The sequence below is a fragment of the Ranitomeya imitator genome, chromosome 2, assembly GCF_032444005.1.
Source record: "Ranitomeya imitator isolate aRanImi1 chromosome 2, aRanImi1.pri, whole genome shotgun sequence".
NCBI lineage: Eukaryota > Metazoa > Chordata > Amphibia > Anura > Dendrobatidae > Ranitomeya > Ranitomeya imitator.
This window is the reverse complement of record NC_091283.1, coordinates 582490256-582502868: the sequence shown is the minus strand read 5'-3', so window position 1 is coordinate 582502868 and position 12613 is coordinate 582490256. Positions and strand designations below refer to the sequence as shown.

The 12613-nt window shown below is 38.3% G+C and overlaps 1 protein-coding gene across 1 annotated transcript in view; it reads left to right on the top strand.

Moving 5' to 3' along the window:
* Positions 1 to 2696: 2696 nt before the first annotated feature.
* Positions 2697 to 12613, top strand: part of LOC138665082 (protein-glutamine gamma-glutamyltransferase E-like) — a 29408-nt gene continuing 19491 nt past the window's right edge. Inside the window, exons 1-6 of the mRNA XM_069752252.1 lie at positions 2697 to 2831; positions 3364 to 3606; positions 6520 to 6638; positions 6874 to 7002; positions 8974 to 9151; positions 10935 to 11070. Of these exons, the coding sequence (XP_069608353.1) occupies positions 2720 to 2831; positions 3364 to 3606; positions 6520 to 6638; positions 6874 to 7002; positions 8974 to 9151; positions 10935 to 11070 (917 nt within the window). The 5' untranslated portion in view covers positions 2697 to 2719. The remainder of the gene's footprint in view (positions 2832 to 3363; positions 3607 to 6519; positions 6639 to 6873; positions 7003 to 8973; positions 9152 to 10934; positions 11071 to 12613) is intronic.

Here is a 12613-nt window from a genome sequence, read left to right as displayed (position 1 = left end):
CCCTGTAACTGTCGATTGTGTGTTTTTTTTGGGTAAATATTTGCCAGTGTCCTAATTAGGTAAATGCCACAATTAATAAATGCCATACTGCACATTATAATTGTGGAACCAATACGGCAGCCTTCACACAGATCAGTTTCTGTTAAAATGCAGAATTTTTATTGCTTTTTGCTTTTGGCATTTTTTTATGGTAAAAAACACAGCAGCCAAATGTTTACTGAAAGTCAGTAGCGAAATATGAACTATGAACCACAATTCATAGACTGTTATTCTATAGGCACTTTCACTTTAAAGGGGTTATCCACTACTCAGACAACCCTTTCTCAATCAATATATTTCCTCATGTAAAATACTAACACTTTGTACTCACTTCCTTTGTGTGCGCCATTACATTCCATGACAATAATGCGTGAGCCCTCCAGTCAATAATCGTCAGTTTCACTCTCACTTCCTTCAAACGAAACTGCAATCTGGAAAAAGTGAGAGCTGCTGCTGCTCTCTGACTTCCTCCAGATGTCAGTTATATCTGAAGGAATGGAGAGTGAAGCAGACACTGATTGGCTGCAGGGCTCAAACAAAATGACATGCGAGCCCAAGGAAACCTGGCGCATACATCGTTGGAACAGGGCCTACTGGAGGTGAGAATAAGTTGCCCTTATTTTATACAGGGAAATATAGTGATTGAGAAGGGGTTGTCCAAATAGTGGACAACCCTTTTAAATGCTTCTTTTGGGGTTGTTGCTTTTTTAACATCATCATGCTCTAGTTATGGAATTTTTTCCTAGTGTTTTTTTTCCATAGACCTCTTTTTTATGGGCATAGGTGTATTTTTGTCATGATATTTCAATTAAAACAGTTGTAGTAACATTTACCAAATTGCATCGGAATGTGCATCTAGTGCTTTTGTCTTCTGTATTGTCTTCTAATGCAGGGTTCACATATATAATTATAATATATATATATATATATATATATATATATATATAATATATCCATTGCATCAGGCTGTTTTGTCAGCCTGATGAAATTTAGCCGGATCCCAAGTGTATTAGTTGCCATTAGGCTTTTGCCTCGTTTATTCCCAGGCAGTGGTCTGGGGCTGGATTACAGCATTACATGAAATGCTGTAGTCGGCTTCCAGACCAGTATATGCACCAGATAATGGGGAACAATTCTATTGCAAACAATGGGCACAGATCCTCCATAATTTTTTCCAATTATTCTTAAATTATGATCAAGTGGTGGATATATGTAGACCCGGCCTTAGAGCGGCAACTCATTATTTCCAACTGATATTTTGTAACACTTTATTTACTATGAGGTAGTGCTGCGAGAGAGTAAACCCTTTCTCTCACTTGACATTGATCCCAGAAGTTAGTTATCCTGTGATCAGTTTATTTTTAAGATACCCTTTCAATATACGGTAATTTGATTTCCAATGCCAGACAAGGTGGAACTCAACTAAGTGAGAGTTATGGTGATAGATCTGTGCTCAAATCTCTTATTCGGAAAAATGTATCGACAGGGTTTACTTAGTGATAAAGCTTTCTTTCTTAAAAGTATTATTGTACAGCATGTCTGATCTGTCTGACATGTGCTCAGCCACGCTGTGACTCCTAAGTTTTCAGGATGTCATTGCTGTGACATCAGCCAGATCTATCATTATACTGGGCACGCACATGCAATACAAAGTAAATTAACGCCTAAATAATGATACAGCAGCATAAGCACAGGGTGATTGGCAGGAAGGGTTCATTTATGTCATTATGTACATTAACGTTTCGTAAGTGACTTATGAAGATACATGGACAATACAGCAGCATTCCTCACATCACAAAAGAGTTCAAAGCTACCTGTCATCTTCCTTAAAGATGAAAGACCGGTAAAAGCTTTGAGGCTTCGGAAACATCTTGTCTACAAGAATGGTTCTAGCAATTATGTTTTCATTTATGGTTTTAAATATAAAATTATAATATGCATGTAAGAAATAGGAAATATATATATTCATCAGCCAGAAGGATTAACAAGAATCTGCAGTAATAATACAAAGACTTGGTGTATATCGGGCTTTAAAACACCAAAGTGAAAATGAAGTTTTAACGTGGATGAATGTGGATCCCCCAAGCTTTAGATCAAAGTTGCATTGTGTCGCTCAGTTCTTCATTTAAATTTTATGAAGGCGATTGATCCCATTCATTAAAAGTTCAAGAAAAGATGAAGCTTGTAGTATGACTTTTATCTTACATCTCTGAAATAGTTTGTCTCCCTCCCTTACGAATTTACTAAATATATGGTATAGACTAGACAAGCTACATAAAGAACAGATTGCAGTGCTTTCAAAATCAGCAGGTCACTGCCCTTGAGAAGGTGCCAACTAAATGTGCCAACTAAACGTGTGTAGTAGAGTATAAGAAGGAGGTTGATGAGCATCAAAACGACATTCTGAACACTGGTTTCTACCTGGCTCAAATAATTCTAATGACAGTCCTGAGTAAATGAAGTTACTAATGGTAAATCATAATTTATCTAAATAAAGTACAATTTTAGATTGTTTTATATTTATTGGTCAAACTGGTGTCTATATGGGTATTAGAACGTATATAGGCCTCAGCTCAATGTGTTGTACTACATTTTACAGCTGATGCTTGCATTTGAAGAATAATGACGTAATTCATTTTTAATTGATACAGAATCCAACAAAAAATCTCATCACACTGATATGTATAACAGCTCCGAGCTGATCCTGCGGAGAGGACAATCTTGCAGAATAACATTGGAGTTTAACAAACCTCTCACGGACTGGCAAAGTATAGTGTTTACTGTGCAAACAGGTAATCTATTAATCATGATAACAAAATCCTCTTATAACTCATTAAAGGGAATTTGTCACCCCCAAAATCGAAGGTGAGCTAAGCCCACCGGCATCAGGGGCTTATCTACAGCATTCTGGAATGGTGCTTGTTGTCAGTTTCTTGCACAGTTTACAGCTAATTATTGAGGTCAGCACAGAGGAACCTTGAGGTCAATTTATTTTTCAGATGTGACAGGGTTTGTATCAAAAAGGATAAGCCTTTATGAGCTTAATGAAACACTACAACATAAGCAGTTCAGAACGTAGTGGTCCTATCCTGTCAACCTGTCGTCTTCACTATAGCATTAGGCAGATTTTTGGAATATTGATATAGTCTTAGAAAACTATATACAAGACTAAGTTTTTCATTTTACCCTTCTTAATACTAGATTTCAGTTTAAAACACATGCACCAACATCAGTCATTTTCTTGTTATGCTATTTGCTCTATGTTTTTGACTTTACTACTGTGAAATATTCTCCATAATTGTTGTGTCTTTTCATTTTGTGAAGGTCCGGCGAACTCAGGATATCACAACACAAATGTAGAATTTGCACTGTCGAGCTCATGGAGCAGTGGGATGTGGAGTGCAGTTCTGGAGTCCAGCCCTGGGAATTCTCTGCGTATCATCATGTCCAGTCCTGCAAATGCCGTCATTGGGAGATATGACCTCAGTGTCCAGATATCTGCGATGGGACAAACTTCCACATACTCACTTGGGAAATTTATTCTGCTTTTCAACCCATGGTGTCTAGGTAATGCACAAATGCAGGACAATAGCTTGCATATAGTACATAGGATATGTGGATGTCTGTTAGTCAAATGTCTGACTTAGTCTGGTTAGGATAATGTCCTTTTGCAGAGGAAACTAGAATGGAACCTGTCTGAAAGATTTAAACCCCAAAACAGCCACCAATTGGGTATCTTGTATGTTAATAGGTTGACAATAATATCCATAACTTGCTGAAAAGCCCAGCATTGTCCGGGCGTAGTAAATAACTGTGGTTAGTTATAATAAATTATAATGATTATCCTCCATTCCACAGTCCCGTGCCCATATACCCATCATACATATCCTCCATCTCATAGTCTTGTGCCCATATACCCATCATACATAACCTCCATCCCATAGTCCCGTGCCCATATGCCCATCATACACATCCTCCATTCCATAGTCCCGTGCCCATATGCCCATCATACACATCCTCCATTCCATAGCCCCGCGCTCATATACACATTATACATATCCTCCATCCCATAGTCCCGTGTCCATATATAAATCACACATCCTCCATCCCATAGTCTTGTGCCCATATTCCCATCATACAAATCCTCCATCCCATAGTCCTGTGCACATATTCCCATCATACATATCTTCCATCCCATAGTTCTGTGCCCATATACCCATTATGACTTCATCTTTGCTATGGCAACCATTCTGACATAATTGTCGCCATGGGCAACCTATTATGACATCATTGTCACCATGGCAACCATTATGACATAACCATCACCATTGCAACCTATTATGACATCATCTTTGCCATGGCAACTTTTATGACATCATCATCAACATGTCAACCATTATGACATCATCATCGATACACACATACATACTCACATCGGGATCCAAGAAGTATCATTTCTCCTTGCGGAGAGTGACATGTTAATAATGTCAAGATGAGGAGACTTAAAGGGACACTGTCACCTGAATTTGGAGGGAACAATCTTCAGCCATGGAGGCGGGGTTTTGGAGTTTTTGATTCACCCTTTCCTTACCCGCTGGCTGCATGCTGGCTGCAATATTGGATTGAAGTTCATTCTCTGTCCTCCGTAGTACATGCCTGCACAAGGCAAGATTGCCTTGTGCAGGCGTGTACTATGGAGGACAGAGAATGAACTTCAATGTACTATTGAACTATTGTACTATTGAACTTCATGTACTACGGAGGACAGAGAATGAACTTCAATCCAATATTGCAGCCAGCATGCAGCCAGCGGGTAAGGAAAGGGTGAATCAAAAACCCCAAAACCCGCCTCCATGGCTGAAGATTGTTCCCTCCAAATTCAGGTGACAGTGTCCCTTTAAAGCTGCAATGCTCATCTGGGAAATATGCAAATTGTCTCTTCAGAGAGGAAGAGGTCTAGAACTCTAATGCCAACTATTGGAAGTAGCAGTCCTAACAGTCAATGTCAACCCTTTAACGAACCTTGTCACATGACTTAGGATAAAATCCAAACCAGAATCTCAATTTGCAGAGACTATGTTTCGGGGTACTGCCTCTCATCAGTGCAAAGCGGAGATCTGGTTTGGCTGAGTGAGAGGTGTCTGACCGGGATCCAAGAAGAATCAACAGGATCTCGGTCAGACGCCTCTCACTCAGCCAAACCAGATCTCCACTTTGCACTGATGATGGGCAGTACCCCGAAAAGTAGTGTCTGCTAATTGAGATTCTGGTTTGGCTTTTATCCTAAGTCATGTGACAAGACTTGTTAAAGGGTCGACATTGACTGTTAGTATTGCTACTTCCAATAGTGGGCACTAGAGTTCTAGTCCTCTTCCTTTCTGAAGAGACAGTTTGCATACATACACACATACACTCATTTTTATATATTTAGGTATAAATTCTGGCTATCGTAGAAAACTTACTTTAAAAACAGTATGGGTTATTTTTCTAAGACCTGCAATAACTCATAGGGATGCCTGAAGCTCCATGCTGGCTAGTCCTCCTCTTGGCTTAATTGACATCCCAAAAAGTCAGGTTTGTAACTGCAAATCAACCCCCAGGGTTAGGCTATGTGCACACATTGCAGATTTTGCTGTGGATCTGCAGCTGTTTTCCATGCATTGTACAGTACCACGTAAACATATGGAAAACAAAATTCACAGTGAACATGCTGCAGAAAAAAACACGCGGAAACGCAACAGTGTTTTTTCTGCAGCATGTCAATTCTATGCGCGGATTCCGCAGAGGTTTACACCTGCTCCTCAATAGGAATCCGCAGGTGTAACACCGCAGGTGGAATCCGCACAAAAAAATGCTGTAAATCCACAGTAAATCCGTGGGTTATCCTGCGGATTTTGCAAAAACAGTGCAGAAAAACCCGTACACCAATCTGCAACGTGTGCCTATAGCCTTATACTCTCAATGCACAGAGAAGAGAGATGTTCTGGCCTTGGCTTTATCTTCATACTGTGCATGTGTTGGCTGGTGCTGGAGGTGGATTGTAATGATCTACCTGGTCCAGACTTGTCAAACATTAATCAAGCAAGAAGAACCAACAAGTATAGTCCCTGGACTGCAGCATTTCAATATGGCATCATAAATTCACAACTTCCTTGTTCACACATTATGGTATTGCTTCCCACTAACTGTTCATGCCTGTAGAAAATTAACAGTCATAATACATTTTTAGATGGAATTTAGTGCTTTACTGTCTTAAAGGCTGAAATCCAGACAGCAGGGGTGTTAGTTACAACGAATGCCTGACCCACCTAGCAAAATTGTTAAGAAGACTTCTGGTCATCACAAATTACAGTCCATGATTTATCTAATCCTGTTCAAATGTGAAAAATTATGGAGGCATTAGCGCCTGACCATAGCATATATATATGAAGGGGGTCTTTTGTAGATCTTAATTTTTATATTTGTTAATTTTCTTTGCAGATGATGAAGTGTACTTGGCCAATGAAGAAGAGAGGAAAGAATATGTTCTAAATGACCACGGTGTCATTTTCATGGGAAATGACAAATTTATTTCATCCATTGGTTGGAACTATGGTCAGGTAAAAAAAACTATTACGAACATACATAGAAGTACAGCTCCTAGAACCTGGTACAAAATATATACTCCCGAATGACCAATGATATTGCAAATGCATCAAAGTACACTCAAAATGAGATCTTTAATGTAGAGGAATCTAAGTGCCTTCAATTAATGGGCTTTGATTGTAACAGTAAAGAATGTATACCAATACCTAAATAAATCTGTGTAATATATTGCATCTTATTTTTCCACAGTTTGAAAGTAACATTCTTAACATTTGCTTAAACATCCTGGACAGAAGCCTTAATTGTCAGAAAGATACCGCAGCAGACTATTCCCAGAGACACAGCCCTATCTACGTGGGAAGGGTTATCAGTGCAATGGTAAGTAATGGTCGCGTCACTTATACACAAGCAATGCCCATGGAGATGCATCAGAACCATAATGAGGAATTCCACATCTTGATGTCAAATTAATAAGAAATCATCTTGACATGCAATATAAAGCGGATGTCACGTTATCACATAGACACCCTCTATGACTTCATCTGTTAGACTTGTATACATATTGTTTATTGCCGTGGTCGACTTATGTCAGGTCAAAGTATATGGAGCTCTTATCAAAACTATCAACATCTTTTACATGCTTTACAGTGGTAGGAGCAAAAATATTTGTATGCATGATCTTGACCCATACACTAGAACTAGTATGCTAAGAATATTGTGTGCGCGAGGACATTGATTTACTTTTTTATGAAGGGAATCATGGATATGAATGTAGTTTTCTATTTCTAACAAAATATCTGTGTGTGTCAATGTGAAACCTAAAGGGCTAGCAAAATTATTTAATTCTGAGCATGCACATTAGATATCTCCACTCTTGTTCAAGAATAACAGCATCCCATTAGGACCTATATTTCATCTATTTAAAATGTTAACTAGAAAATATCACATTAACTTTAATCTTTATAAATAAAAATGTAAGAAATTAGTAATGGCACTCAATTTGCAGAGGACAGACATAAACAGGCATACGATTGGGATGGTTTTATGTCTGCTTTGTGCTAATGAAATGCAGTGAATTTGATTTGGGGCAAGTTCCGCAATTCATTGCTTGCAGATTTTTTTCACTAATTATTGTATGGTGAGCACCATCTGATAAGTTCACATGTTCAGGATTAGCTGCACAGATGAGGTTCTGTGGTTGCACTCAAAGTTACAATAAAAAGTAAGGGTTGCACTTATTCACTTTATTGCAGTGTTTTAGTGTAACTTATTGGGGGTCTTACTTAAGATTTGACAAGACACCAGAGAGTTGGACTAAAACGCTATGCATCAGTGAATAAACAATCCTTCATTTTTTGTTGTAACTTAGAACACTGTCTTCTATTTTGAATTTTTTATAGAATTTCCAAGATTTTCAAATTCGTGCTTTATTTATTTCCTTCTGTTGTATGGGATCCAAATGGACTATGAAGCACAAGCATGACACCACCTTGCCAAGTTTGAAGGGATGCACATTCTGCATAAAGAGTGAAACACCATTGGTCAGATGATTGCTGCGTCCACTATGCTGAAAGTCAACACAGTAAGGCTAGGGTTTCACAGCCGTTTTTCTCTCATATGAGAAAATCAGTCCAATTATGCTAATCACACTCTGATCAGAGTTTGATCAGAATTTGATCACAGTGTGATCAAAGTATGATTTTCTCCGAGGTGGAGAGAAAATAAATTCTCCACCTTCTCTATAATGTCTGTCCGTCAAATTGGATTCCACTTGGATGTCATCCGAGTGAGGTCCAATTTTTTTTCCCAAGAACCCATAGAGATGAATAGGCGAGTGCTATTCGATTATCAGAGGAAATTTGTGCATGCTGCGATTTCTATCAGACATTTGCACAGTCCCTTAGAATAACATGGAGACGAGTGCTACCTGTCAAAAAACGGATTTTTACAGTCGTCTGCATGAGCTCTATCAGCTATATTTCCAAAATAGTGGCCACTGCAAAAGAAATGTTAAAATTACATGACACCGATTAGGTATATTGGTGGCTCTTGCTACATAACATACTAGACCAGAGCCTCCACTGCAGGTTAACCCCCCACTATAATGTAAATATCTCAAAATGGGACATTTGTACCTGGATCAATCAGTTGGGACAACATCTTTCAGGTGCCACTATGATGTGATCGCTGAGTTTAGTCTAGTCTGGGATATGTTTCATACTGAATTGCTTTGCTGTAGTAGATAGTATATGTCTGAATCTTCCAATAATAAGTCTGTCTTGCTTTTGTTTAATTTTTTATTTAAAATATTATTTCACTGATGTTATCTGGTTCTTCCTAATGTCCTAGGTAAACAGTAATGATGATTTTGGTGTTCTTGAAGGAAGATGGGAAAAAGATTTTTTGGAAGGTGTTGACCCAAACACCTGGAACGGAAGTGTTGAGATTCTTTGGAAATGGTACAATGACAATTTCAAGCCAGTGAAATATGGCCAGTGTTGGGTTTTTGCAGCTGTCATGTGCACCGGTAGGTTATTCTACTATAGAGAGAATCTCACTTATAGTAAAAATAAAGTGTCTATGCAGCCATTGTAATTTTTACAAGTTTCAATGGATTTAAAATAAAGAAAGAACTAATTTTACCAGATGCTGGAACACCAACCATTTTTTTACCTTGAGAATCTCACTTTCTCCACAATATTCTTTCAATCCTCTGCATCACCCAGGCTACTGAAATAATAAACATTGAATGATGGATATAACTTTGGACTGATGGAGACCAGCTTCCAAAAAGTCTTATTATCTAATGTTGTCATAAAGGTTAATAATACCTTTCCATGGTACAATTACCCTTTAATCTTTTTTTTCAACATTTCAGAGCATGATAATTTGGAATTATTATTTTGTATTTATAGAAAGCTTATAAACTGTCATGAACTAGGTCACTTAACAAATTATATTAGATCAAATGTTCTCAGCTTTGACCAAGTACCTATATGAAGAACTAGGTTTGGATAATACATATACCTCTAAAGCCCTACCGGATAGATCAAGGGTGGGGAACCTCAGGCCCCAGGGCCATTTATGGCCCTCGATGACCTTTTATCAAGCCCCCGAGCAGATTCTCAGGGACCGCATTCTTGGGCAGGAAGGTGTATTTTGATTACAAGCAGCTCATTAATTTCTTCTTGCTCTGTTAGCATGCACATGCAGTGTTCACCATTGAACACTGAAGAGCATGCAATGAAAGATTATGTCTTGACACCAGTGCCAGACTCAGAATGCACTTTGTGGGTGGAGTTTGTATGGCCCCCGAAGGATGGTATAAATATCCAAATGGCCCTTGGCAGAAAAAAGATTCCCACCCCTGGGATAGATTGAGACAAATTCCATCAAAGGTAACAGTATCAAACCACTTTGTGTTCTGTTTGAATACTGTATTTATTGCCAATACTTGATATTACATGACCCTTCAGAAAAATGTACTGTATATCTATAAGGAGCAAGTCAGATCATGACTCAACCTCATGCTGAATTTTAAAATTCAAAGAAAGATGAAAAAGAGAACTGCTGGGAAGTCAGGGTACTTAGATACAGGGTGAAAGGTGGCAAAACAACAGGTACTGGATGGGGGGTAGGGGAGGTATGTGTCACTGAAGTGCTAAGCCTCGGTGATGTAGGACCCAGAAAGGCAAGCTTCAGCATTTATAATGCTGAGAAGTGTTTTTTAATGAGCCAGGATTTTGGATCCAGGTTTTATCAACAGCCATAAAGCTGGGAGGGATTGGCCATTCCAATACCTCTAGTTCTTGGCCTTGGAATGGCTTATTTAAAGCAATTCATCTGCCTCATTCAGTGTCTGGGAGCAGAGGTGGGAGCACCCCTGGGACTTAGGCCCATGTGCGTGTAAGTTCTGTAAATAATGTTTAATCTCTGACAAAGGTAGCAGAGATGGACTTCATTCTGTTTGGGAGAGCCATACACTTGTATACCTGTGCCTACTGCATGAGCTATTTATTTTCTATTTATCTTTGTGCTGAAAAGGCTGTTTTATTTGGAGTTCTATGGCAGTTTATGTCCTTTAATAAATCTTCCTGTTACACCAAGAAACTTTGTACCTGTGTGAATGCTACCAGCTGCTTGAAAGCAAGAGAATCCATACAAAGGATAGAGCAGCAACCTAACTCTTTTCCCTGGGTGTAAGAAAGCCTGGCTATGGATCAACCTTTCTCCTTTCTCTAACATACACAGACGTTGTTTTTCTGCTCCACCTTCTGCAATTATATAATGCCTTATTGTTTTCCTTCTAGTGCTCAGGTGCCTTGGCATTCCAACAAGAGTGATCACAAATTTTAACTCTGCCCATAACACAGATGGAAACATGGAAATTGATATGCACTATGACACAGAAGGAAAATTTCTAGAGATCTCCAATGATAGTATATGGTATGTTTCCCATGCTGCACAACACAGTACACAAAACAAAACAATACCTACTTGTTCACTTTTAGTAGTCACTGTTAATCACTGTAGCCAACTTGTTTGACTATTGTACAATATTCTGTTGTTTGAACCCAGAAGCAATTCCTATGTAGTAGAGTGGACTACAATGATGCCAATTTACTCTCAAATGGCAGTAGTGCCAGTACCACTTAGTACAGCCTACATGGTACTGCCAACCATAGCAGCAGCAAAGTATAGGCCAAAGACACCTGGCTACAGAGATAGTCCATATTGGCAGATCTCTTGAAGATCACATGTAAGAATACAATGTTAAGAGAGAGAGTAGAGATCTAGTAATATCTATTTTCCTATATTGACTCTAGAGTCAGCTTCGGAAACACTATCAAAACACAGGAAAGTGACCACTAGACAGTTGCATAGTAAATGTATGTAATATTAAGTGTATATATTGAGTACTCTAAGAAGGAGGCTAGGCAGAGCAAATACTGTTATAAAAGACTTGTATAAATGAGAAAAAAAGGAAGGCACTCACCGATCTGTTAATAGTGCCTTACTTTATTTAGTATTCATTAAAAATCCATGGCTGGGAGAGTGAGTAACGGAGCTAGTGTGAGCAGGTGTAGACGACGGCCGTTTCGTGCTGTATAAGCACTTCTACGGGTCAGACTGACCCATAGAAGTGCTTATACAGCACGAAACGAACGTTTGGATAGACATGCTGTCAACTTGCTTTGAAAGCAAATCTTTTACAAGGAAAGGAAGGAACTCTTTTAATTCTCAGTGCATATTAATCTAAACACAAGATTAATCTTAAATGAATGCATGATATTCATAACAGAAAGCCTGGAAGTAAGATGAATCGCAGAACAATAAGGAAATAAGCTACCCAATAAATAATGTCAATAAATTTTTATTAAATATGAAATACAATATAAATCTGCTTTAAAAAAAATCATGCATCATATAAGGATCACATATGAAGCCAGAAAAATAAAATACTCCTATGTTACCAACTATGGATAGTCGAAGAAAGGGAAACAAAGCATGAATTCTAATGGATATACATGTATTTTCATCAAAAAGAGGGGACATAATTGAAGTGTAATCATATCTGTGTGTAAGGGATAAATGCTTTTTAACAAAGTGATGAGTCTACATAAGGAAGATCTGGCTCTGTATCCCTCCACCCCAACTCACGTTTTGTCCAGATTCTCACGGGGGGTGTTAATATGACAGTATTCAATTGTTCTGACTACATCTGTGTCCTTTAAATGAGGCAAGTTTTTGTTAAAGTGGCTTCATATTGTATTTCATATTTAATAAACATTTATTGATATTTATTTGGTAGCTTACTTCCTTATTGTTCTGGGGTTTACCTTACTTCCAGGCTTTGTGTTTATTGTCTTATGCTTATTATAGTGATATGGTATACAGTCATTGCCAAAAGTGTTGACACCATTGAAATTGTTCCTGAAAATTAAGTATTGAGCAAGAAAATTCTTGAAATTACATGTTTTGTTATACA